General features: G+C 45.6%; 1 protein-coding gene across 2 annotated transcripts in view; it reads left to right on the plus strand.

Annotated features, from left to right (window-relative positions):
* Positions 1 to 24,789, plus strand: part of NSF (N-ethylmaleimide sensitive factor, vesicle fusing ATPase) — a 137,750-nt gene that overhangs the window by 35,278 nt on the left and 77,683 nt on the right. For both annotated transcript variants that reach the window (XM_040989297.1, XM_040989298.1), the window contains exons 5-8: positions 1,633 to 1,799; positions 3,966 to 4,073; positions 4,498 to 4,573; positions 6,614 to 6,769. In XM_040989297.1, the coding sequence (XP_040845231.1) occupies positions 1,633 to 1,799; positions 3,966 to 4,073; positions 4,498 to 4,573; positions 6,614 to 6,769 (507 nt within the window). The remainder of the gene's footprint in view (positions 1 to 1,632; positions 1,800 to 3,965; positions 4,074 to 4,497; positions 4,574 to 6,613; positions 6,770 to 24,789) is intronic.

Raw genomic sequence — 24,789 nt, forward strand, 5'->3', positions numbered from 1 at the left:
TTAATCACTTGCTCTGGTGGGAACTGAGGATACTTTGTTACTCGGCGTGGGGGCTAGCAGTTAACTGGGGATTGGTTGAAGGCCTCTTCCTGGAATTTGATCCGAGGTTTGGAAGCTGCTGCCGTGTTTTGTGTGTGAACATCGCTTATCAGTCCTGCATGGAATTCTTTGAAGTGGATGGGGAGCCCAGACCTTGTGAAGCATTTGGGCATGCAGAATGCTTCGGGCGTTTTGTATGTCTTCCCCTCAGTCTTCTCTAATTTTCTTATATCTAGTTAACTATTTTTGAAGGAATTTTTTTAAGGTTTTCCCAAAGCTTTCAACTTGGTTTTATAATGTCATTTCTAGAATGTCAAAATTCCAGCAGTGCATGTGTTGTTAATTGTTTGTACAGTCTGTAACAGCCACAGCAAGCATAAGCCGAGGAGACTGAGGGCAGAGTTGGCGCACGGCGGGCAGCACATCCGGCAGTGCAGCAAGAGCCTGCAGGCCTGCGGCGTCAGGCAGGGGCCGCTTAGAGGGATGAAAGCTGGACAGCGTGCTGGATTTAGCTTGGTGGAGGTTGTGTAACAGAACTCAACTGTGTTGCATAAGAGACCTGAAGGGACCACTGGCAGGTTCCAGGTCAGCCATCTGCAGGAAGGAAGCAAGGAGCCAGCTGCGTGCAGGAAGCCCTACTGAAAGGCAGCAGCGGGCTTCTCCCCACTGGCTGTCGCCAAGTGGCCCTTTTGGGGAACCATACATTCAGAAATCTACACAGGCTTTTCTGGGTAACTGATGTGTATGGGAGGGTAATATTTTTTTCTTTGAAAGTTGGTTCATGCAGGGCCAGCATTGTGGCACTGCACGTTAAGGTGCTGCTCGTGTCACCAGCATCCCATCTGAGTGTCGGTTCCAGCCCTGGCTGCTGTACTTTAATCCATCTCACTGCTAATATGCTGGGGAAAGGGAGAACTTTGATTCCTGGTCAACTCCCCAAATGACTGCAATAGCCAGGGCTGGGTCAGACTGCACCCAGGGACCTGCATCCACTAGGTCACTCCCGTGAGTTCCAGGGGCCCGAGTACTTGGATCATCCTCTGCTGCCTTTCCAAGCACAGTAACAGGAACCCGGGTCCAAAGAGAGCGGTGGGATGCCTGCATCACAGGTGGCGTCTGACGGGCTGCACCACGGCACCGGCCCCGGTGTGGTTTTTCACAGCTGTCTTGTGCTGTGACCTGCCACCTTACTCTTTCTGTGTCAAACCAAAGTCTTGTTTGGAAGCAGTGTGCTCTCCAGCTCCACTGGACCTTCTCAGACTGTCATTTGTCTTCTCTAAAATGAGAAGGTAAACGAGAGGCCAGGTGGGCAGGGCATGGCATCCTCTGTAAAGTACCGGGGTGAGTGCCAACAGGAGCTGAGGAGAAGCTGGTGGCTCTGCTCAGGTTACTGCAGGTGAGGAGGAGGTTCTTGTGGGGTTGGTGGATTTTTGACCTACCCCTGTGCCCCTCCGGTGGAAACCACATGACGCCCTGGTTTGGTCGAGTTCCATTATGACCCATCAACATGAAGCTTGTGATGGAAGCACAGCAACTGTCGGGTGTCCCTATGGTTTTAGAAAGTACTTTCTTCTTTCTCTTCCTTTCTCCTAGTCTCCCTGTATACATTTGACAAAGCCAAGCAATGTATTGGCACAATGACCATCGAGATCGATTTCCTGCAGAAAAAGAATATCGACTCCAACCCTTACGACACGGACAAGATGGCAGCAGAATTCATCCAACAGTTCAACAACCAGGCCTTCTCAGTGGGACAGCAGGTGGTTTTGAACTTCAGCCATAACTTTTACGTTTTAGAATGTCTCATCCCTGTAGTTGTCTAAAATTAATTCTACTTTTTAAAAACAGGAGCTTTGTGAACAGGTACATCCAAGATGAGTGGTAAGACGTGAGGAGGATACTTTTCCTGAGCCCTGAGGAATCAGTCCAGAAAAATCCTCAAGGAGCTTTTGCGTTCAGATGTCATGTGCAGTCGCAGCAGCTCTTCCCTCTGCATGTTTGAGACAATTCTGTAAATATATTTTCAGGGTTCTTAGGAAACTTCCAAAACTCAGCTCGTGCACTTTGAAATCGTTGGTTGAGATCGCCTCATGCTTAGGCTCAGTTCCTTGGTGCTGCTCAACCTTCCGGGCAGAGGCGCCCCTCCTCAGATCTCACCTCCTGTGTCCTTCATTGCTGCTTTGACGTTGCCCTTGCACTTGGCACCTTCCTCGACCCTCCTCATCATGCAGACCCCACAAGCCGGAGCTTCAGAGCAGCGGCTTTCAAAGTGTGACCCACTGCTACTTCCCTAAAGATAAACAGGCCTTGTCTGTCTTCCCCTGCCTCGGTCTCAGGCAAGGCTGCAGCGGGATTCTGTGGAGACCATGGGGATGAATGCATCAATGAATGATAAAAACATTAAAAAAAAAACCTTCTAAATTCACTCAGTTTAAAAGAACACCAAGAAGTCCACTATATGTTAACATCAATCATGTGCTTTTAATTTTTAAACCCTATTTTCTAAAGAAGAGGGGCTCTCTCGCGTTTCTAAAATTGGCTGGGGTCCTCTAAGTGCGGAAGCAGCAGATCCACACTGGGCACCTCTGCCCTTCTGACCCTCAGAGCTTACTGACCACTCTCGGGAGAATGCGAGCAGTGGCAGAGACAAGAGCTGTGGGTGTGATGGCATAAATCGGGAACAAAGCTAAGGATCTATAGCTTTATCATATTAACTTCTTAAAGCAAGTGGAAACTGAATTACTGATCAACAGGAAAAGGATATAGTACCTTTATTTAAAAAAATATTTATTTATTTTACTTGAAAGACAGAGTTACAGAGAGAAAAGGAGACAGAAGCAAAGAGCTCTTCCATGCACTGGTTTAGTCCCCAGATGGCCACAGCAGTCAGCCGGGCTGATCTGAAGGCAGGAGCTGCTTCTGGCTCTTGCACGTGGATGCAGCGGTATAAGGACCACCTTTCCGAGCTAGAAGCAGGGAACTGGATTACAAATGGAGCAGCTGAGGCACAAGCTGGTGCCCACATGGGATGCTGGCACTGCAGGCAGAGACTCCGTCTACTACCATGGTGTCAGTCCCAGGTCCTACAGTTTTTGACTGATGACTGTCCTCAGGTTGCCTAGTCAAACTTCATTGATTTTACCATTGCCATTGGCCTTAGTGGGAAGCGCTTAGAAGAATGTTGAATATAAAATGTTTTCTTATGTTTATAATTATTTTAAACACTATAGTAATATGTAGATACCAATAAATGCATGAAGGAAGAATCTCCATGACACAGAGAAGTAAATGACCAGAGGTTGGTGTGTTGGTAACTGCTTGATTGCCGCCGACCGTGGCAGGGTTGCTGCTTCCCGGGGAGGGCCTGGCTCGTGCTCCCTACGAAGAGTCTGAAAAGTTCATGGAGAATATGTTATTTAAAAACAGCAACAACAACAACTACTATGCTTGGACTTGAGCTTTTTTGCATTACACGTCATTTAATTCCACTTGCCCCCACGCTTGTTGAGATGGACTTGCCTCTGATGAATGAGAAGCTGCGTAGTCAGGGGCTGGCCATGCCCGCTATGGCAGGCACTTCCAAGTGGGCAGGGCTGGCGCCTGGCACTACCCATACTGTGGCTAGCTGCCCCGTTCAGCTCCAGCATGCTTACTAGAAAAGCTGAGGCGTGATTTGTTTGCAATAGTATTTATGAGTATTAGCATACAACCTCCTTGAGTGTTTGCTGCACAAGGTCCCGAGTGCGAGTTCTCTGTTCCCCTCAACGAGTGTGGGAGTCGGTGGAGTCGTGTGCCTGGGGAGATGGGCGAACTCGGCACAGGAGACAGGTTGGTTTCTGCACCTGCAAAACAGCGGTGTGGAGTTGAGGGTGAAGCCCCGCTATATCGTGAAATGATGGCTTTTCCTTTCCTTCTTTTCCACACAGCTCGTGTTTAGCTTCAATGAAAAGCTTTTCGGCTTGCTGGTGAAGGATATTGAAGCCATGGACCCCAGCATCCTGAAAGGAGAGCCCGCTACTGGAAAAAGACAGAAGGTCTGTGTATTGCTCATCATCTTCATTAGATAATCTAAAGCGACTTAGTTGTGTGGCTAATATAATTTTCCTAACTTGTTGCTCATTGGCGTTTTTTCCTTGTATAAAGTAGTAGGCAGGAGAACTCGCTTTTGTAGTCAGTACTGCTGGTAACAATTATGTACTTACAGGTCTGCGAGTGTGTTGAGTTTCCGTGTGTACTTGTTATTCTAGTAGGATGCAGAACAAAGATGTTACTGAAGAGACAGAGGTGCAAAATAACGCACGCGGGAGTGTCGAAGACTGTTCTCGTTGAAGTAGATAGATGTGATGCTGGTGGGGGTTGGAGGATCAGCGTTGCACAGAAAGGCCCGCCTCCCCTCGGTGTTGGCCTGGGGACTCGGGAAGTGTCTGTTCGACTGCTCATTGTCGCCTCTCTGCACAGATTGAAGTGGGACTGGTTGTTGGGAACAGCCAAGTGGCGTTTGAGAAAGCAGAAAACTCGTCACTCAATCTCATTGGTAAGCGTTAAGGGATTTGAACCTTTCTGGGTTGCTGCACGTGACCCTGCTGCACGGAGGAGAGGAGAGAGGGGGCGTTGCACAATCAGGGGTCTCAGAGGGCTCAGCTGAAAGCCTTCCTCTGGCTCAGCATCATCCCGCAGGTGTAGAATGAACACATGTGTAATTCTTCATTTTGTAGGAGCAATAGTAAAAAGAAGCAATGAAATCCATTTTTTTTCTTATAATTTTGAAGTAATTGTAGGCTTACAGAGGATCAGCAAAAGCCTTTCTAAAATGTGGCCGGGCACTCAGTTAAGATGCTCATCTTAAATGGTCCTAATATAATAACCCAAACTGGGAAATTGACCTTGTTTCCTGGCTCCTCATCAAAGAACAGCCTTTTGTGGGTTTTCAGTTCTGTGATTTTACTCGTGGCCCCGCTTGGCATTTGCTGTGTTCTGGTCCTCTCCAGGCTGTCGGGTTTTCTCGTGACCTTGAGAATTGGTCACCTTTATTCCTCACCTGGCTGCTCCGTTGATGGAGGTGCCCACATCACTTCTGTGAGCGAGTGATGAGCGGGCAGGTACAGTCCTCCCAGCACGTTCATAGTTCAGTCCTGCTCTTTAGCGCTGCGTTTCACAGGTTAGAATATTGTAGCTTTGGGTTCAGAATGGCAGTGCCTGACTTCTGACTTGGTCATTAACCATCCATCCCAGCAGTAAGTAGAGGGTTCCTGTTGGCAGCACACCGTCGTGTCTTAAGACAACAACTTTTCTTTATGTGGTCTTTTTTCTTGTTCCCTAAATTACCTAAATTACCTTTATTTTCCTTAGTCGTAAAATAAAATGTTCCAGGCACTCAATAAATACTCAATAAATAAAATGTAGACAGGCACTCAATTAAAAACAAGTTGCAGCCTAAAATTTGATTTTACTTTTCAACCTAAAACTTGATTCTATTTTTGTACTGTTTTGTCATTATATTAACATGTTTCAAGCATTTTAAAAGCAGGTTACAATGATTCTTAATGCCGTACATCATGTTATTTTTATAGATATAATATAATCTATTATTGATCCAATACATTTATGGAGTGACTTTTTAGTATTTTATTTTTTGAACACCTTTTGTTGAGCTGTCTTATGTCAAAAATGTACAACTTTAATACAAATAACCCACACATTTTCATGCAAGATAAATTTGTGGGTTTTGGCGTGCAGTGAATATGGCCACAAGAGGGCAGCAGAGTATGAGAAAAGTGTTTCTGAATAGTTTTCTAAAGGGTAACTTTACTCCCCAAAACTCTAACCATAACTTTAGCATCTGGGATCAACTCTTGTTAATGTGATGTTTTCCTCGCTAATTTAATGGAAGCTATATCATGCCCCTTTATGTTGTTACACTGGAATGCACTGGAGTACTTCTTTGTGTCTGAAACAAGTGGTTCTCTTGAATTCCCATAGGTGGCACTCTGACCTCTAAGTTAGATCAATTTTATCCTTGTGAAAAGAATTTGTAAATACGAATTTTGTCATCATTAAAGTCCTTGCAATGATTTTAGACGTTAGTATAGAATTGAAGAAAAATAATCAAGTCATCAAATCAATCAATGCATCATGACAGGCCAAAGGGCTCCATAGCCAGTTATAAGCTTCACTGAGGTGAGACGTGTGTTTTAAATAACGTGCTCTGGTCGTCTTGAGAGACTGCTGGGCTTCAGTTGCATGGTTGGCAGCTAACTCCTATTGTTTTCATGAGATGGGGGTCTGCTGTTTGTTCTAGTCAGCCAAGTTAGTTTGGCTGTGTTGAAGATTACTGACACCAAGCTCCAGGGATTGCTTGCACATGAACTGTAGCATCGCCAGGCGTTTGGAAGTGTGATGCTGTCCTCAGGGGGGGTCTGGACAAAGTCAATCACACAGCAGACTTCCCGGGGAGAAAGATGAGCCCCCAGGATGCTGTCCTGAGGGGCTGGTGCCAGGCCCAGGGCGTGGTGTCTGCCTGTTGACCTGCCTGTTGAAGTCCTCTTTCACACTGGATCGTGTTTATTTGATGCAGGCAAGGCTAAAACCAAGGAAAATCGCCAATCCATCATCAATCCCGACTGGAACTTTGAGAAAATGGGAATCGGAGGTTTGGACAAGGAGTTTTCTGATATCTTCCGACGAGCGTTTGCGTCTCGGGTGTTCCCGCCGGAGATCGTGGAGCAGATGGGTGAGTTGGGAGAAGCCTCCGCTGGCCTGGCGTGGCAGACGGCGGGGTGGGCGGTGGAGAGGTTTTCTCAGTGGTCAGGGAAGTGCCCGCAGACCTGCCAAAGTGCTTTTCTACCATAACTCGTGGAAGCACGCACACACCAGAGCTGAAGGGTAGATGTGTTTGAAAGAGCTTCACAACATTAGAACCTCTGAAATTGCATTTTGATTTCATGGAAAAAAAATCACAGAAATGAAATCTGTGATTGCCCCATTTCATTTACTTATATTGGGAACACATTTAGTAATTTCTCCTGGGTAGCACAGAGCCACTGCAGGTCTGCCCTATGCTGCCGGCTAACGAGTGGCCAGTCCCAGGTCGCAGACCGACTGCTGTGGCTTTGCCTTGTACCCGTGTGTCCCCGACTAGCGCCTCTTCACACCTAGCACGTGGATACCTGGCAGATCAGTTTGCTCCAAAAAAGACAGAAATGGGATACGCAGAGCGGTTTGTATCTTTTAAACAAAGAAATACTCTGTTCATTTATCATTTTCTTCTTGAAGAAGTTCATCTCTGTGACGTGACTGTATTTGCCCACTGGAAATTCTGTCCGTTTTCATATCCATATCACGCACTGGATTGGAATGCAAGCAGCAGAATATCTGAGAAAGGAATTTATAACCTAACAGCTTCTGGCAGATATTAGTGTAAAAACAGAATCTAGGAAAAATGGAAGGAATAAGAAAATATGACTCCCCCACTCCCATCATTCTTTATCTTTAAATTGCTACTGGGAGATAAAAGTGTATTAATCACGGTCGGGTAGGCGCTGCTCTCCAGGCACCGCGTGCCCGGCTGTGCCCCCTGTGCTTGGTAGCCTTGCTGCCTGGTCGCTCGCTCTGATGAAGAACAGACGCAGCACACACCTGTCCGCCGGGTAAAGGTCGAGTTTGGAGTTGGATTAAGAGAAAATGACAGAGACCCTCATCACCTAAGTTTTATGCACCTTGAAATGGCAATAATGTACTTTTTATCTGAAAGATACAAAGGCCAAGTTCATAAAAAAAAACAGCAGACTTCTATTTTGGAAAACCATAACAAATGTGGTTGCTCGTGGTCTTGGTGATACATCTTCTGAGACACAGTAATTCTGTAAGGTCGTTTTTTTTTTTTTTAAATCTAAATATGAAAACAGTTTAAAGGTAGTTGGAGTGAAAACAGGTAAAAGAATGGTTGTGGTGTTATTCTCATGGAATGCTGTCCCTGGTTTCAGAACTGCGGTGTGGTGGTGGTGGGAGTCTGGTACGCATTCTTTGCACGTTGATCCAGTGTAGTCAGCACGCAGTGAAACAACAGCACAGTAAGCACTGGCTTTAGAGTATCAGGGGCCGCTGCTCCTCAGGCGCGGTGGAGGATTCAGTTGCTGTGGAAATAGCAGGGTCCCACCTGTGCACCAGCCAGGCCCTGGGGGCCCAGACACAGAGTCCGGAATCCGGCTCTGGCCGCCACCTTGACCTTGGGGGAGTTACAGGCGGAAGCTTTCTGGTGCTGCTCCTGGGCTTTTTGACTAAGGGCGAGTTTTGTTGAGTGCTGCTCTACAGAGCCTTTTATATATTTATCTTTTCAAATATTTTTATAGCATTTTATTTAGAAAATGAGCTCTTCTCTTTTTTTCATAAGTCATGCCTTTGGCTTTTTTTTTTTCTATCACAAAATTCATCTTGCCCATGTAATTAAAAGACAAGCAGTGTAGAGCTACCTTGGTTGGCCTTGAGCTGGACTGAAAACATTCAGAATAGGACCTGGAGAGTCTAAAAACGTGGAGGTGCTTCTGAAAGGCTAAGCGGCGGGGAGCTGAGCTGCTGCTCTTGCCCAGACTATGAATAAACGTGTATGGCTCCACTGGGTGTGAACCCCCCGTGTTCTCTGACTTAGTCAGACGGGAGCAGAACTGGCTGCTTTTCCCCCTCATTCTTGGTTAACTAAATAGATAAATGTACGAGGTTTTGGGATTCAGTCAGGCACTAGGTATGAGTGGTTAAATCAATTCAAATTAAGAAAACTGGTTCAAATTCTGTCCTGCCGTTGTGTTTATGAGCCTGACAGGCGATGTAGTTCATGACTATTGCTCGTACCATTTCATGTTATCTTTTTAAAATTAAGAATACAGTTGCTGTTCATCGAGTATGTTGCCCACAAGATGTAGGGGGGGACTGGATAGCTCCACCCAGGGAGGGGGCACCGTGTGTGTGTGTGTGTGTGTGTGTGTGTGTGTGTGTCGCAGAGTTCAAGATCGCCACAGCGCTTCCTGTTTGCTCGTCCCTTGAATTAATCTCCCGTGTATAACCTCCACCTTGCCTATTTTGTTCCATTTTTATGGAATTGTAATCCAGGAAGTCCTTGAAGGAGATAGGAGTCAAAAAGACTCTCCAGGCGGAGGGGTAAAGGCAGAGGAGGCCTTTGGGAGGGGATCTCAAAGTGGCTTTTGCTTTTCCCGTTGTTTGAACCCGTGGAGCTATCGGCCTGTGTTTGGGAGTGTGTGAAAGCACTAGCGGGCACCCGCGGCCGGCGCCTGTGAGCACCTGGCAGGTGCGAGCGCCGGCGTCCTGGCAGCCCTTGCAGCCCAAGAGGTCTGCTCAGGAATTCCCTAGGAGCCTTGCTTTGTACAGCGACAGAAGCGAGACTTGTCTGAGCCCCAGGCTAGCAGTGTGAGCTTGCCAGGCAGCAGTCACAGGTGGAGGTGAGCAAGTCCAGCAGCTGACTGCCGTCCAGCACCCACTCCCTCCACATGGCAGCCAAGCGGATACTTCTGTCCAGAGGTGACCTGCCCACGGGTTTGTGGAGAGCAGTCAGGCTCAATGCATGATGGCTCCCCTCAGTCCTTGTAACTCGTGTGTTGTCACAGTTCCTGCCACCATCCCCGACAGGGATCTCCAAATCGTGAATGTCAAAACAAAAAGAAAAAATTCTGTTCACTAAACCATGGGGGAATAGTCAACTAGAGCTAACTAGAGACTCCCATTGTGACCCTGGGAGCAGTTCAGCTCCACAGGGGCCTGGCTACTCGCTCTGCAGGGCATCTGTGGGGCTGTCAGTGCCCAGGCCACCTTGTTGTGGCCTGGGAACGCCCCTTGTTGTGGTTTTGTGCCCCATTCTTAGGTAGTTCTCTCCCCTCTCTCAGCCCATTTTCAATGTGTATTTTTAAAAGTTTCTTTTGAAATTCAGGAGGAAAGCAACTGTTCTCTGATAGGGCAAGTGAAACTGCAGCGGGCAGCGGAGCTGCTGAGTAGATAAGGAGCCCTCCAGTCACACACAGACATCTTTCACATGCTAAGAACAGCGCAAATAAAACCCAGGGGAAGAGAGGGCACCGGGGCTGTGTGCATGCCATATTTGGGAGAGAGGGAGTTCTCACTAAGATTAACATAAACACTGACACTCTTAAAATGCATTTTCACACCCCCACTCCTGAGGAGATTGCAGTGTAAATGGGGGTTAAGACATCTAGCCGAACTCCAGGGCTCTGTAAGAGGAACCCTAAGGCTAAAGAGCTTATCTGAAATTTGAAAAAAAAAATGAAGCTTTCTGACATTCATCTTTTCCCTTGTATTAGTCATAACTTGCTTTTCAGCCATATTTTAGGCTTTGAATGCCAGGCTGACATCTGTTCAAGTCTGCCTGTAATTTATTACAGAGGAAAATAAAGCAGTTGTTCACCAGAATGAGATGCAAAATTCCCTTCTGATTTGCCACTAAGTGCCTCTAGATGCTACCTGGATGCAAGGAAAGCAGTAACATGCTCGTTTTAACTTCAGGTTAAGACAATGAGAAAGTTTTTGTTTGTTTGCTGTGGTGTTTTATTTTATTTTATTTTTTTAAGTAAAAGGAAAAAAGGATAGTGACCATGTGATTTCCAAAGTGTCTAGAGCAGAATTTATAAAACTTATTAAAAATACCCCTGGGGACTATAGAAGTTGACATACTTTTTTTTTTTACCTTGGATTATTTTTTTCCACTGGTTTTTTAAAGTTAAATTTATGTAGAACAGACATCATGTCATTAGGCCTGTGTCTTGAAAAGTCAAACGATGTGTAAACTCGGGAATGGCTTTTTTCTGAATGACTTTCGGAAGTTCATCTTTTGGCGAGGCAGTGCTGGCCGCAGAGTGACCAGTGGAGTTTCCTGGAGTTCTAGTCAAATGAGCGGTGGGGTCACTGCAGGGCTGAAGTCCTCGTGTTAGCCCTGGTGTCCACCAGGGAGGGGATGCCAGAGGGAACCGTGATGCACGTTCCCCGTGGGCCACAGAAGAGCAGCTCTTCGAATTGTAGCTCTAAATGGAGCAGACAGGCCTGTTGGACACAGATGGGTAGAGCTGAAAGTGGATATGTGCCCATGTTAAACTGAAAACTGAAAAGGATTTCCTTCTGTGAAGGGAAGCTGGGAGGATGGGGAGGCTTATACTTTCCTACACCTCCATTTGAATGCTTTCCTATAACGGGTTTCTAATATCTAACTTAAAAAATGGACAGTGAAAGACAGGGTCATGGGCAGGGAGGGAGGGTGTCACGGGCACAGGGGGACAGGGTCACAGGCAGGGAGGGAGAGTGTCACAGGGGCAGGAAAGGATGGAATCATGGGCCAAGGACAGGGTCAAGGGCAGCGAAGGACAGGGTCAAGGGCAGCGAAGGACAGGGTCAAGGGCAGCGAAGGACAGGGTCATGGGCTGTTTCTCCCTCAGCATACGTCTGCTTGCAGCATTGAAAGGACGCTGGTTTTGTTCAGTCCCTGGGAACTTGGCTGTGGAAGAACAGAGCACAGAGCCGAGAGCCTGGGTGCTTAAACCTTTGCTGGTCTCCCTTAAAGAGGACAGGCAGAGGTGTCTGTCCCGTTCTGCTTAGAAGAGAAGAGGAGCTGGCACCATGGTGAAGTGAGTGAGGCTGCCACCTGCCATCTCCTATGGTCTCTGGTTCGAGTCCTGGCCATCCCACCTCTAATCCAGAGCCTGGTAAAATAGTGAAGTATGCCCCTGTACTCAGGCCCCTGGGCCTATGTGGGAAACCCAGAGAAAGTTCCTGACTTGGTTGGTGGCCATTTGGGGAGTGAACCAGCAGATGGAAGAGCTGTCTTTCCCCCACTTCGCCCCTGTAACTCTGTCTTTCAAATAAATAAATCTTTAAATAAAATACAAAAGCAAAACACAGTTCCTTCATAAGTAGCGAAGTACTTCCCCCCAGTACTTTCTGCATTATGGTAATGGCCAAAGCCATCTGGCTTCTCTCAAAAGCTGGAAGCCTTTGTGTCTAGCCCTTCCAACAGCCGGAGCAGTGCTGGGGAGAAGAGAGGGTGCAGGTGACTTGACGATATGCGTCTGATGTCTAAGGAACCACACACATTTTCTTTCTTGTCTTCAGAAATCACTCCATGGAGACCAGGACTTTTTTTTGAAGATCTGTTTCTTTTGAAAGAGTTACAGAGAGAGAAAGAGAGATCTTCTGTCTACTGGTTCATTAAACGAAATGACTGCAACTGTCATCACTGAGCCAGGCCAAAGCCAGGAACCAGGAGCTTCTTCGGATCTGCCATATGGGTAGCAGGGACCCAAGCATTTACACCATCATCTATTGTTTTTCCCATGCCATAGGCAGGGTGCTGGATCAGAAGTGTAGCAGCCAGGACACAAGCTGCCGCTCCTGTGGGATGCTGGAGCTGCAGGTGGTGGCTGTTCCATCACGCCATGGCGCAGGCTGCTGCGGGGACTGCTGACAGACCATGCCTGGCACTTTCTCCTGCTTCCCTCCGAGATTGGCAGGGATGAGGATGCGGTAGCTCGCCACTCAGAGTGTTCCATCTCATTGACTGCTTTGTTTTTTGGCTTCAACCTCATGCCAACCTTCTGAAGTAGATGCTGTATTGTCCTCATCTGACGGAACAGGAAAACTGAATGTCAGGAAGGTCGAGTTACTTATCTGAAAACCAGAGTTCCTAAGTGTTAGATTCAAGTTTGAACCTGAGCAGTCTTCCCTGAGCCCATGGCAGAAAACCCACGGGAAGCTCAGAAGCTTCTCCGAGGCAGCCTTTAGCCTAGCCAGAGGTTGTTCAATTGGGACACCATTGACATTTTGGGCCAGATAATTATTCAGCACAGGGACTTGCTGTCCTGTGCATTACAAATAAACCACTTTTCTAGTAACCTGGTATGTTCGGGTTGCTGTGAGTTCACAAGACGCAAAGAGTTGGAAGTGGTCCTGTAATGCCTAGTTAACTAAACCACTCTATCATGTGTTCTAGGGTACCTGTTATAGCATAGGGCAAGAAGTAGGTGCTTGCTGTGGGTATGGCAGAGAAGTTCTGTGTTAAGTGAACTGTCAAACTAGAAATGAAACAGCAGTGCTAAAAACTAAGTAATCATCTAAAAGTTAAACAATGTAACCTAACAAGTGATACCAAAATCCAGGGTATGATTAGGTATCAAATGAATGGTATAGATGGTAGGTCTTGGAGGAGTTTCAAGAGACTCCAGGATACTTCACGGTGGAGGCAGAGCTTGCTGAGGCCTTAAGTTCTAAGTGGTTTCAATAGGAGGAAGGAAAAGGGCATCCCTGAGCTGGGCAGAGGGACTGGCAAAAACTGGGTGTAGAGTTCATGACTTAGACACACCCAACAGAGCTGTTATTGGGAAGAAGGAAGAGATTGCATTCAAGAGGTTAGGTTAAGTTGGGTTGGGTTGTTGCTATTTAGCAATCAGGAAGGCTTCATTGGTGAGTACTGTCCCTGTTGGACACGTCTAGATGACTCAGGTCTACACCTGGAATCCAGCGATGTTCTCGTGCGTCGTGGTTGCCGCCTTGTGTTGTGCTCCTAATGCTGGGTCACGGTTGAGGAGGCCTGCTCACTGCACAAAAGGATGACTGGTCACAGCGCATCCAATCTGTGACAGCAACTTCCTCCCCCTCCAGGTGACAGTTCAGAATGTCTGCCCTGGGTGGAAAACCACACAGCTTTGACACCACTGCAGAAGCCTTCCAAGCACGGCTGTGACGTCCTTTTTAATCCTTGTGTTATCAACACCAGTGCAAGGCTGCAGCCTGCTGTTACACTGGGAGCCCTGATAAGTGAACGGCACATGGAGACTAAGCAGACACGAACTTCTATAGCAGTTTGACATTTCTACAATGTGTTAATGTTGTATTTCACAAAAGTATTGGTCTGTAATGGATTGGAAATTTAAAAAGGCAAAAAATTAAACAGCAGCTGAATCTTAACATAAAAGAAGCATTGCCCTACATAAATATTTGCTGGATGATTATGTTTTGAACAAATAATTACACTAGGAAGTCATTGGGGAATTCTCAGCAGTGGAATAAAGTAGTTAAAATTAATGTGTTAGGGTGATTTACATTATTACTTTGTATGAATAAAAATTGCCACAGAGAAGGAGGTGAAAGACCAGATGATCTGCATGGCTGCTGGGCTGCAGCCGCCCAGCGGGGGGTAGGAGGAGCTGGACTGGGCAGGCGGCACTGAGGTTCAGTGATTGGCTGTGGGTGTGAGGAGTGGCAGGTCGGAACAGCTGGAGGCTCTAGTTTGGGGGGTGATGGGAAATATCGCTACACATGTTTTTCATCATCAGGAAGAGTTCCTGGCTGTTGAAGGCCAGCCTCAGTCTGTCTGTAGAGTGGAGGAAGCGCATTCTTCACCTTTCTTCTGGAAAAAATCCTTTCACTTGGCTTCTTTCACCAAGGTTTTCTGGCTTTCCTTTTACCTCCTTGGCCATCCCGTTTCAGTCTCATTTGTGTCACTGAAAATATTGGGGGCTCCACAGGCATCCGTCCTAGACCTACTTTTTGTCTTTCTCCCTGTAGAATTCTTCCCCAAGGTGATCACACCCATTCCCATAGCTACCATTACTGTCTTCAACAGCACCGATGCTCTCTCTGTCTCAGCTTAGAGCTCCGAGTTTTACCAGCCTGGCCTGTTGGCTGTCTCACAATCCTGTTGTGGTGTCAGAACCACTCAATCCACCGGGCCCTTTATCCCTCCCTAACTGCGTTTTCTGTCTGGCAATAAATGCTCTAGCCACACTTGTGGCTGCCACCATGACCTTCCCTCTTTGCCTCCCACTCCCCATTTCCAGCATGTCACAGCACAGACTGTCCTGCCATCTCCCTCCACTGGCCAAATGGTCCAGATCTCTCCATCTGCCCGGCCAGTCTTCCTTCAGGACATCATTACTTCTTCCCTGAATTGCTTGCTAAGCCTTCAGCCTTGCCCTGCTCTAATCCATTCTCCACACTGTAACTGGAGTGATTTTTATAAAAAGGCAAGTCCAATCCTGTCACTCCACTGGTTCAAACCCTTTAGCAGCTCCCCTTAACTCCTTCTGTGGTTTACAAGGCCTGTGTGATCTGGCGGCTGCCAGATCTGCCCGCCTCTTCTCCAAGCCTGGACCCCTCCCCTGCTCTGGGTTCCAGCCAGCTGGTGCTGTTTTCAGTTGCTCCAATTTGCCATGCTCCTGCCTCTTCCCTCTGTAGCCAAGGTGCATTTTCACCATCTTTTTATCCAACTCCTGTTCATCCTGCAGGGCACAGCTTTGATTTCACTCTGTCCAGAAAGCTTTGGCTTCGTGCTTCCCTGAGTCCTAATAATTCCATGTGTCCTTTAATGCATTATTAATTTGTATTATGATCACTTACTATATATCTGTATTCCAGGTGCTATCTCCATGTCTGTACTTCACAAACATAATGGAAATTGAGTAAGGAAGGAGCCTTGTTTATCTAGTCGCTAGTGTCATTTCTGCTCTAGGCATGTGCCTGGTTCATAAATAAATTTTCAGGAAATGAGAAACACCAGGAACTTAATATTAACTGGACTATTGAGATTGTTAGACCCAGAGCCTGTCTTCAGGTTCGTAGAGTTGGGGGCGATGCAATAGCTCACTGGCTAATCCCTCACCTGCAAGTGCTGACATCACATATGGACACCAGTTTGTATCCTGGCTGCTCCATTCTCCATCCAGTTCCCTGCTTATGGCCTGGGAAAGCAGTGGAGGATGAACCAAAGCCTTGGGACCCTGCACCCCCATGGGAGACCCAGAAGAAGCTCCTGGCTCCTGGCTTCAGATTGGCTCAGCTCCCACCATTGTGACCTTTTGGGGAGTGAACCAGTGGACAAAATGTCTCTCTCACTGTCTCTCCTTCTCTCTCTGTAAGTTTGCCCTACAATAAATATAAATAAATCTTAAAAAAAAAAATCTTTGCACCAAATATCTTTAATTTTTTAAAATTAATAAATCCTTTAAAAAAAGATTCTTAAAGTTTTGAAATCTTCCTAGGCCACAGTGATTGAGAAAAACACTACCTTAGTGGCACGTTGTGAATGACGTCACAACAGATGCAGTGCGAGGGTGAGTGCTGAGCCATGTCTGAAAAGGCCGAGCAGGTGTGATTTGGAGTCGCTTCAATGTGTCTCCTACATCTAGCAAAGACCTCTTAGACGGGTCCCAAGTGGAGCTACTCTAGAAACAAGAAGGTGAAAACAGTTGTCAGCTATCATTTGCATCATAGGTGCTTGCCCTTGTTCTAGAAGGGTGCTGCAACAGTGGTGTACAGACATCTGGGCCTCAGGGAGCGGGCAGCGTGGGGAAGGGGTGTTCGTACACACATGCGTTTTCTATTTCACAAATTGTAAAACTAATACATCGTCATGAAAGAGTGCAGACAGAAACCAAAAGTGAAATTTCCCTTCGTTTTACCCTAAGATTACTTCCTTTACCAGCGTAGTCATTGCAGAGATTGGTGTGAATTCCTTCCTCCGTGTTTATACACTTAGGTGTATTGGACTCTGTGTCTTCATGTATATTATTACTTGTTATTATATAGCATCATATTCATCACTGTTTAACCCTATGGTCTAAGTCTTTTTTTCCCCATAATAAAACATGTAGATGAGATTTTGAAAATACATAAACAGTGTGAGCGCTATTGAACCCACACAAGTCCTGCATCTCTCCCTCAGCAGGAAGAGGGCTCTTGGTCATATGTGGATGTTGTCTGGAGTTGTCTGGCCTTTTGCCACAGCTTTGGCTCTGGCTTCTTGGTGCTGAAAGGTGGCAGGTCCTCAGGTGTCACAACCTGGCTAGCCTTGCCTGCACAATCACCTCCTGTTGAGTTGATTGTGAGTGTGACAGTAAGGTGAAGGACTCCAGGAGCTCCTACTTAGCAGGTTGTAAAATGCCCTGCTGATGGCAGGTGGTTGGTGTTACTGTATTGCCGAGAGATGCTTTCATAGCTCTAGAAAAGACAAAAATCTGTAATCCGGGCCCTCTAATCAAATGCTAATACATGTTTCCTTCCTATCTTGTGTTTCTGTTGAGTATAGGTAACGCCTTTTGCTGTCTGGTAATTAGCCATTCAGAACAGTGTTTGTTGATAACGTAGTCAAGGGGACACTTGGAAATGTTTTCTCTTTATTTGTGAACTCATACTTTGGCTGACTTGCACTTATTTCTTATCACATTCCATCAGAGAAGAGCTGGTAGATCCTCTGGTGTTTCTAGACCTCTTGTCAGTTTCTTATGCCCGATGTGCTGACTTGGAGAAACCGTGGCCGTCTTGATAGACGTGATACTGAGCAGCTAGGACAGAGAGGACACAAGTAGCACTAATGTTGGCAAAAAGCCACCGTGACTGAAGCAAGATTTCCCTTGGAACGCTATGATTTGTTACCTGGAACAATCTATCTTTATTGTGCTTATTAGGTTCATTCTTAAAAAACAAAACAAAACTAAGAAACTTGGATTTGGTTTTCACCTTTTGTTTTTTTCAAAGATTTATTCATTGTTATTGGAAAGACAGATTTACACAAAGAAAGATCCTCCATCTGCTGGTTGACCCTCCAGGTGGCCACAATAGCCAGAGCTGAGCTGAGCTAAAGCCAGGAGCCAGGAGCTTGTTCTGTGTCTCCCACGTGGGTGCAGGGTCCCAAGGCTTTGGGCCGAACTCCATTGCCCTCCCAGGCCACAAGCAGGGAGCTGGATGGGAAGTAGAGCAGCTGGAATACAAACAAGCGCCCATAATGGGATCTTGATGCAGGAGATCCTGGCCCTTGCAAGGCAAGGATTTAGCCATACCAGGCCCTTGTTTTCACTTTTTAAAGAATTAACACAGTGAGCCTGGCATGGTAGCCTAGCAGCTAAAGTCCTCACTTTACACTCATCAGGGTCCCATATGTGTGCTGGTTCATGTGCCGGCAGTCCCACTTCCCAGTCAGTGCTTGTGGTCTGGGAAAGCAGCTGAGGACAGCCCAAAGTCTTGGGACCCTGCACTGCATGGGAGACCTGAAAAAACTCCTGGCTTCGGATTGGCTCAGTAGTGGTCATTGCGGTCACTTGGGGAGTGAATCAGCGGATAGAAGATCTTCCTCTCTGTCTCTCCTCCTCTGTATAGCTACCTTTCCAATAAAAATAAATAAATCTTTTTTAAAAATTTAACACGGTGTTTTTCAGGTTTTCACATTCCTTTCACATGCTGTTTTACAAATAGTGCCCAAGATAAACATTGAAAGTAACTGTGAATGACATGCACACACAATGGGCCTGGTGTGAGAGCATAGCAGTTTAAGTCCTTGCCTTGAATGTGCTGTGATCCCATATGGGCACCGGTTCTAATCCCAGCGACTCCACTTCTCATCCAGCTCCCTGCTGTGGCCTGGGAAAGCAGTCGAGGATGGCCCAAGCTCTTAGGACCTTGCACCCGTGTGGGAGACCTGGAAGAGGTTCCTGGCTCCTGGCTTCGGATTGGCTCAGCTCCGGCCGTTGCGGCCACTTGGGGAGTGAATCATTGGACGGAAGATGTTCCTCTCTGTCTCTCCTCCTCTCTGTATATCTGACTTTCCAATAAAAATAAATAAATCTTAAATTATTAAAAAATGAAAAAGAAAAAGCAATCTGTTGGTTTGTGCCCAGTTTTCCCTCTACCCAGTAACTTGATAATTTTTCTTCAATATCCTTATAACGTTCTTTTTCATAAAATGATGACACCATTGTTTATTTGATCAGTTTCCTTTAGTTAGACATGTTAAAAGAAACTCTATTTCACTGTTTTGTACTGTATGTGACATTTATATACCAAATACTTTTGCACATCCTTATTTCTTTAGGTTAAATTCTCCTCACAGTGGGATTACTGCCTCAAAGAGCATTCGCAGGTATAAATGTTTTTGCCATGCACTGCCAAATTTAGGCTTCTTTTTTAAAAAGCCAATGTATTATGTAAGCATTCACTGGAATAGAGATAGAAATGTAAGAAATAGAATGAGTTTATGGGAAAATGGCAGGCAGTGGGCCAGGAGACTTGGAACCTCATTTTAGATTTGTCAGTGACTGACTTCATGACTTTTTTTTGTCTTCTAGTATTTTTTTATTTTATTTTTGATGATGTTCACATAGTTGATTAGGGTGGGAGGAGTCCAAGGTCAGGGGAAAATGGATGAGACCTTTATTTCCACATTTTCCTTTTCTTGTTCCTGTATCCAGGGGAAAGGGCAAGATAAGGGGAGAAGCCACACAGCCTCCCGACTTTATGACTTTTGAATCTCAATCTCCTCAACAGTAAAGGGAAGATTAGCTGGGACTGGAGACCTTTCTGGAATGCCCCTTGTTCCCGTGCGCTGGGAGTCGGCGGTGATGGGGGAGATGGCGTGTCTGGTGGCAGATTCAGCTTGGTTGTCTTTGGAAGATCTGTCGTACGCGCCTCCTCCCAGTAGATTTAATCACTTTTGTCTTCGGCTTCCCATAGTTCTCATAAAGTTTTATTTCTGTATAGTTCCTTTTTGATTTTTAACACTGAGCTCCTTGTAGCCGAAGCCATCTTATCCATCTCCTGAAAGAGCGTTGCTTAGTATAATTCTTAGTAAATGTGTATATAAATTGTTCTAGCACGTAACAGAGTCCTGCTTTTTCTCCTGTTGAATATTGTTTTTCTCCATTCTTAAGATCCCGTTGTTGGTCAAGATCATCTGTCTCGTGTCTTTGGGTCCGCCTGCACAGTAGGTGCCAGGTCCACAAGCCCCAGGGGTGGGGGTTCTGGTGGGCTCTGGTTCGCCTGGCCCGGGTCCTTGGGTTCGCCTGCAAGATCTGGTCCTTATTAGTGGAGAAGGTGGAACAATGGACAGCAGACTCAGGTTGGGCGGGTCAGGGCTGGACATTAACTGACCTGAGTTCCTCATTACAGTGCTGGGGTCCCATTCCTGGCTTGAGTGTCTCCCTCCAGCTTCCTGCCACCTCCTGGGGAGCCTAGGTGGCAGCTCTGACACCATGCATCAGCCCAGACCAACCTCCACTGTTGCATGTAGTTGGGGGATGAACCACAGGATAGAGATCTCTCTCCTGCCTTCCTTCTCCTCCCTCTCCTCTCTCCCTCCCTTCCTCTCACATTTTAAAAAGAGGATAAGAAGAATGCATCTCTCATAAAGCTTGTACAAGTGATAAGAGAACATAGAGTACCCAGTTTGGTTTTTGCCTTGTCTAGTTTTGACATTGATCAGTGACTTCTTGGAATATTGTATACATTTATTGCTTATTTACTTCTTTGTAAAATAGCATTTGTATTTTTTCAGCTTACTCATGAGAAAAAAATATATTTTTTACGATTTTTTTTGAAAGGCAGATTTATGGAGAGAAGGAGAGACAGAGAGAACGAGAGACTTCCATCCACTGGTTCATGCCCCAAATGGGCATAACAGCCGAAGCCGAGCCAATCCAAAGCCAGAAACTAGGAGCCTCCTCTGGGTCTCCCACATGGGTGAAAGTTCCCAAGGCTTTGGACCGTCCTCCACTGCTTTCCCAGGCCACAAGCAGAGAGCTGGATCGGAAGTGGAGCAGCTGGAACAGTTACAGGAGGAAGAACAACCAGTTGAGCCATTGCACTGACCCCAAGGAAAAATATCTGAAAGACAAAATGATAGCAAACCTCTGGAGATAGTGACAGATTTACAGTTAAGTACTGTGTTCACATAATGCCCCTTTTAAAAATAATGCATAGAGCAATATAGTAAATAAGTGTAGTGCGTTTTAAGCAACTTAGTACCAAATTCGCATTAATAAGATATTAAAAGTTTTATTTGCATTTAATTAAAATTATCTTCCTGTAGCATATCTAAAGGAAATGAACATGTGTATCAATAATTATGATCAGGTTGTTAACATGGACATTTCTGTATTCTTTTCTTCTTTTTCTTGAATTTTTTTTTCATTTACGTGAAAGGCAGAGAGCCAGGTCTTCCACCTGCTGGCTTGATGTCCAGATGCTCTCAATAGTTTCTGCTGGGCCAGGCCACAGTTGGGAGTTAGGGGCTCAATCCAGGTCTCTCATGGGTGACAGGAACCCAAAACTTAAATCATCATATCCTGCCTCCCAGAGTGTGCATAGCAGGAAGCTGTGCATAGCAGGATCGAATGTAGAGCCAGGACTTGAACCCATGGATCTAGTATGGGTTGTAACACCCCAGAGTGTTCTGACTATTGTGCCGAATGGTCAGCCTCCTGTAGGCTTCTTTCTGCCTCCTTCAAAACAACCCAACAGGGACTGATATTTACTGCTCAGGGGTAGTTTATTATTTATTTTTAACATTTATTTTAAAGATTTATTTATTTTTATTTTAAAGGCAAATTTTACAGAGAAAATGAGAAACAGAAAGGTTGGTCCTCCAACTGTTGGTTCATTCCCTACACAGCCAAATTAGCTGGAGCTGAACCGAAGCAAGGGGCCAGGTGCTTCTTCTGAGTCTCCCAGATGGGTGCAGAGGGTACAAAAGCATGAACCATACTCTGCTACTTTCCCAGGCCGTAAGCAGGGAGCTGGAGTGGGAGTGCAGCAGCCAGGGCTTGAAGTGGACTGATACGAGATACCAGTGCTGCAGGCGGCAGCTTTACCCACTGCACCACAGTGCTGCCCACCCTCCCTTTTACAATCTTCTCCTTCTCTTTCAGTCCTCCAGTCCCTGTCTGCACTGCTAAAGGGGAAGGGTTAGTAAATCTGTTTCCAAAAACCAGACTTTATAAACAGTGGCTGTTTTGTTTTTTAAAGATTTATTTATTTTAAAGATGTATTTATCTTTATTGGAAAGGCAGATATATAGAGAAGAGGAAAGACAGAGAGGAAGATCTTCCGTCTGATTCACTTCCCAAGTAGCCACAATGGGTGAAGCTGAGCCGATCCGAAGCTAGGAGCCAGGAGCTCTTCCAAGTCTCTCACATGGGTGCAGAGTCCCAAGAGCTTTGGGCCGTCCTCGACTGCTTTCTCAGGTCACAAGCAGGGAGCTGGATGGGAAGCTGGGCTGCCAGGGTTAGAACTGGCGCCCATATGGGTTCCCAAGCGTTCAAGGTGAGGACTTTAGCTGCTAGGATACTGTGCTGGACATTGATTATTTGTTTGATCTAAGCATTTAGTGATCATTTTTAGATTACTGTGTCTTCAGAAACTTCCATTGTCTCTGTAAGAGTTCTTTTCAGGGGCTGGCACAGTGGCACGAACAGGGTAATCTTCTGTGTGTAAGCATCAGCATCCCATATGGGCACCAGTTTGTGTCCTGGCTGCTCCACTTCCCTTCCAGCTCTCTGCTGGTGGCCTGGGAAGGCAGTGGAGCATGGTCTGAAGCCTTGGGACCCTGCACCCATGTGGAGGAGGCTTATAGTTTCTGACTTTGGATTGGTTCAGATTAAAAAAATATAAAAAATAATTTAAAAAAAATGAAAAAGAACTCTTACTGAAATTATATTTTTGAAATGCTCAAAATTTTGTTAACATTTATTAAACATTTTTATCCCACAGTTCCTAATCTCTTCTCAGCTATCTTTCATTTCTAGATCACTACAGCCCTATTTTCTTCTCTTTTTCCATGTGTGTGTCAAGTTTGTTATTGAATGATCCTCATATCTTTCTGTTTTGGTTTTTAAAATTATGTATTGATTTATTCATTTTATTTGAGAGAGATCTTCCTTCTATTGGTTCACTCCCTCAAATACCTGCAACAGCCAGGGCTAGACCAGGCTGGACCCAGGAGTACAAAGTCCACCCAGGTCTCCCATGTGCATCGCAGCAATCCAGGTACTCAAGCACTGACATGCTGCCTCTCCAGGAAGCTGGATCAGGAGGAACCAGGCATTTCAGCAAAGGATGGCGTCCAGTCAATAACAATTGTTTATACTTGCCTTATGTTACTAACTCAGAACTGACTGGAGTGCTACGAGTGTGGTTCTTGTTGGCAGACCAGAGCTGTCTGCACTGATGTTCAGAACATCAGTCATCTTCCAATTCGAGCTGAGGTTACATGACCATTTTTGATATCACATTCTTTCTTGGCTCATACTGAATTTCCTGTTGATTAAAAACCTCAAATCATCTCTGACAAAATCATGTCTTCTCCAGCTATGCTTAAGTACAGGAGACGTAGCATTTATTCTTGATCATTTTTATCCTGTTAAAATAGCTCTTTGCTCCTCTGTACCTACAGTTTGTCAAGAAATAAAAAAAATATGTTCTTTCCAGCTTATTATTTACCTGGAGACCATAGAAGCTCTTAGAAGGTAATTCAATAAAGAGCCAGTGGATGATGCTTCTCCAAGTGTCCTTTGTCCTGCATTAGAGATGCCTGGCGGGACTTGTTAAATATTTAGCTTCCTCAACTTCAGTCCAGACTTAATGAATTTGAATTGCCAAATGTGATGCTTAGAATATCTGCATTTTAACAGGTTTCATTGGGTGTCAATGCATATCCAAATTTGACAACTCTTGTTCTGAATTTTGAAGAGTTGAGTCCAGGCGTGTCCTCAGAGTTAAGGGGTGCTCATGAAGGAGGCAATCCTGGAGAAACAGAGGAACATGACTAGTAGACTAAGTAGGAGGTCCAGATGCAGGAAGGGAGGTGTACATCATGTGCTCGAGAAGACAAGCGCTCTAGAGCACCGGGTGGAAGGAGTTAAGGCTCAGAGGCAGAGGAGAAGAAAACTACAATTCTGAGAGCATCTGGATGCATGCTGCCAGGTGGTGGCAAGGCAGGGCCTGCTGCAGGAGGAACACGATCTTTGTCATCAAGAATCCATGAAATACCAGGCAACACCCTCTGAGGGAGTGGAAGAGGGTGGGGGTGTCAGCAAGGATTAGTTGCAGAGTTGCTCCATACATCTCGTCTTCAGTTCCAGGCTATCTAATGGGAAGATCTATATATTAAAAACTCAGTTGACTAATTTGGATATAGCCCAGTCAGGTGGTAGACATCTCACACATCTGCCTTTAGTGCTCATGACATAGGCATTTTTCACTTTATCATAGCAAAACTCAAAAGTGCTGTTGGCATTTCAAAATCGGTAGGCAACAGCAAGTCTCTGCTAGACCAAGTGATACCCAGAGAATGATCCAGTGATGATCCAGGACGTGACTGCTCAAATGAGATCACAAGTACTGGTCTTGGTCTTAAATATTTCCTTTTCTTAAAGATTCGATAAGTGTACAGATAAGCAAATGTAGATGATAACCTATTTTAGATGTTGATTGACAGTCTTTGAAACAAAACCCAGTTCCTTTATTATGGATGGATAAGCATGACGCCCTAGGTCCTCACTGCATAGCTAGAAAAGACAAGAATTGTGTCTTACAATGAGGCGTTGTATTAAATATATGATTCTAGTTCCAAAGAACAGTTTTTAAAAGCAGAAAAGCTAAAAGCTTTTGAGAGATCAGATATTGATATTAAATAGTGATTGAATTTTCTGCAAGTATGCATGCTGTTTAAAATTGAACATTCAGATGTGGTTTGCACAATTGCAGAGAGACGCTTGAAAGACTTATGAATGTGTCTGGACTTGCCATTCGTCTTGATAGCCTCCTTGTTTGGCAGACGGCAGATCTGTCTGCATTTGAACTAGAAGCCACTTGGGATTCCCCTTTAAACATCAGTCATCATTCAAAACCCACTACACATTTTTCTTTATACATTATGTTACCTATAAAGTGAACTAAACATTCCTACCCTGATGCTAATTT

Source organism: Ochotona curzoniae, unplaced genomic scaffold, assembly GCF_017591425.1.
Source record: "Ochotona curzoniae isolate NIBS_2020 unplaced genomic scaffold, NIBS_Ocur_1.0 contig_520, whole genome shotgun sequence".
Taxonomy (NCBI): domain Eukaryota; kingdom Metazoa; phylum Chordata; class Mammalia; order Lagomorpha; family Ochotonidae; genus Ochotona; species Ochotona curzoniae.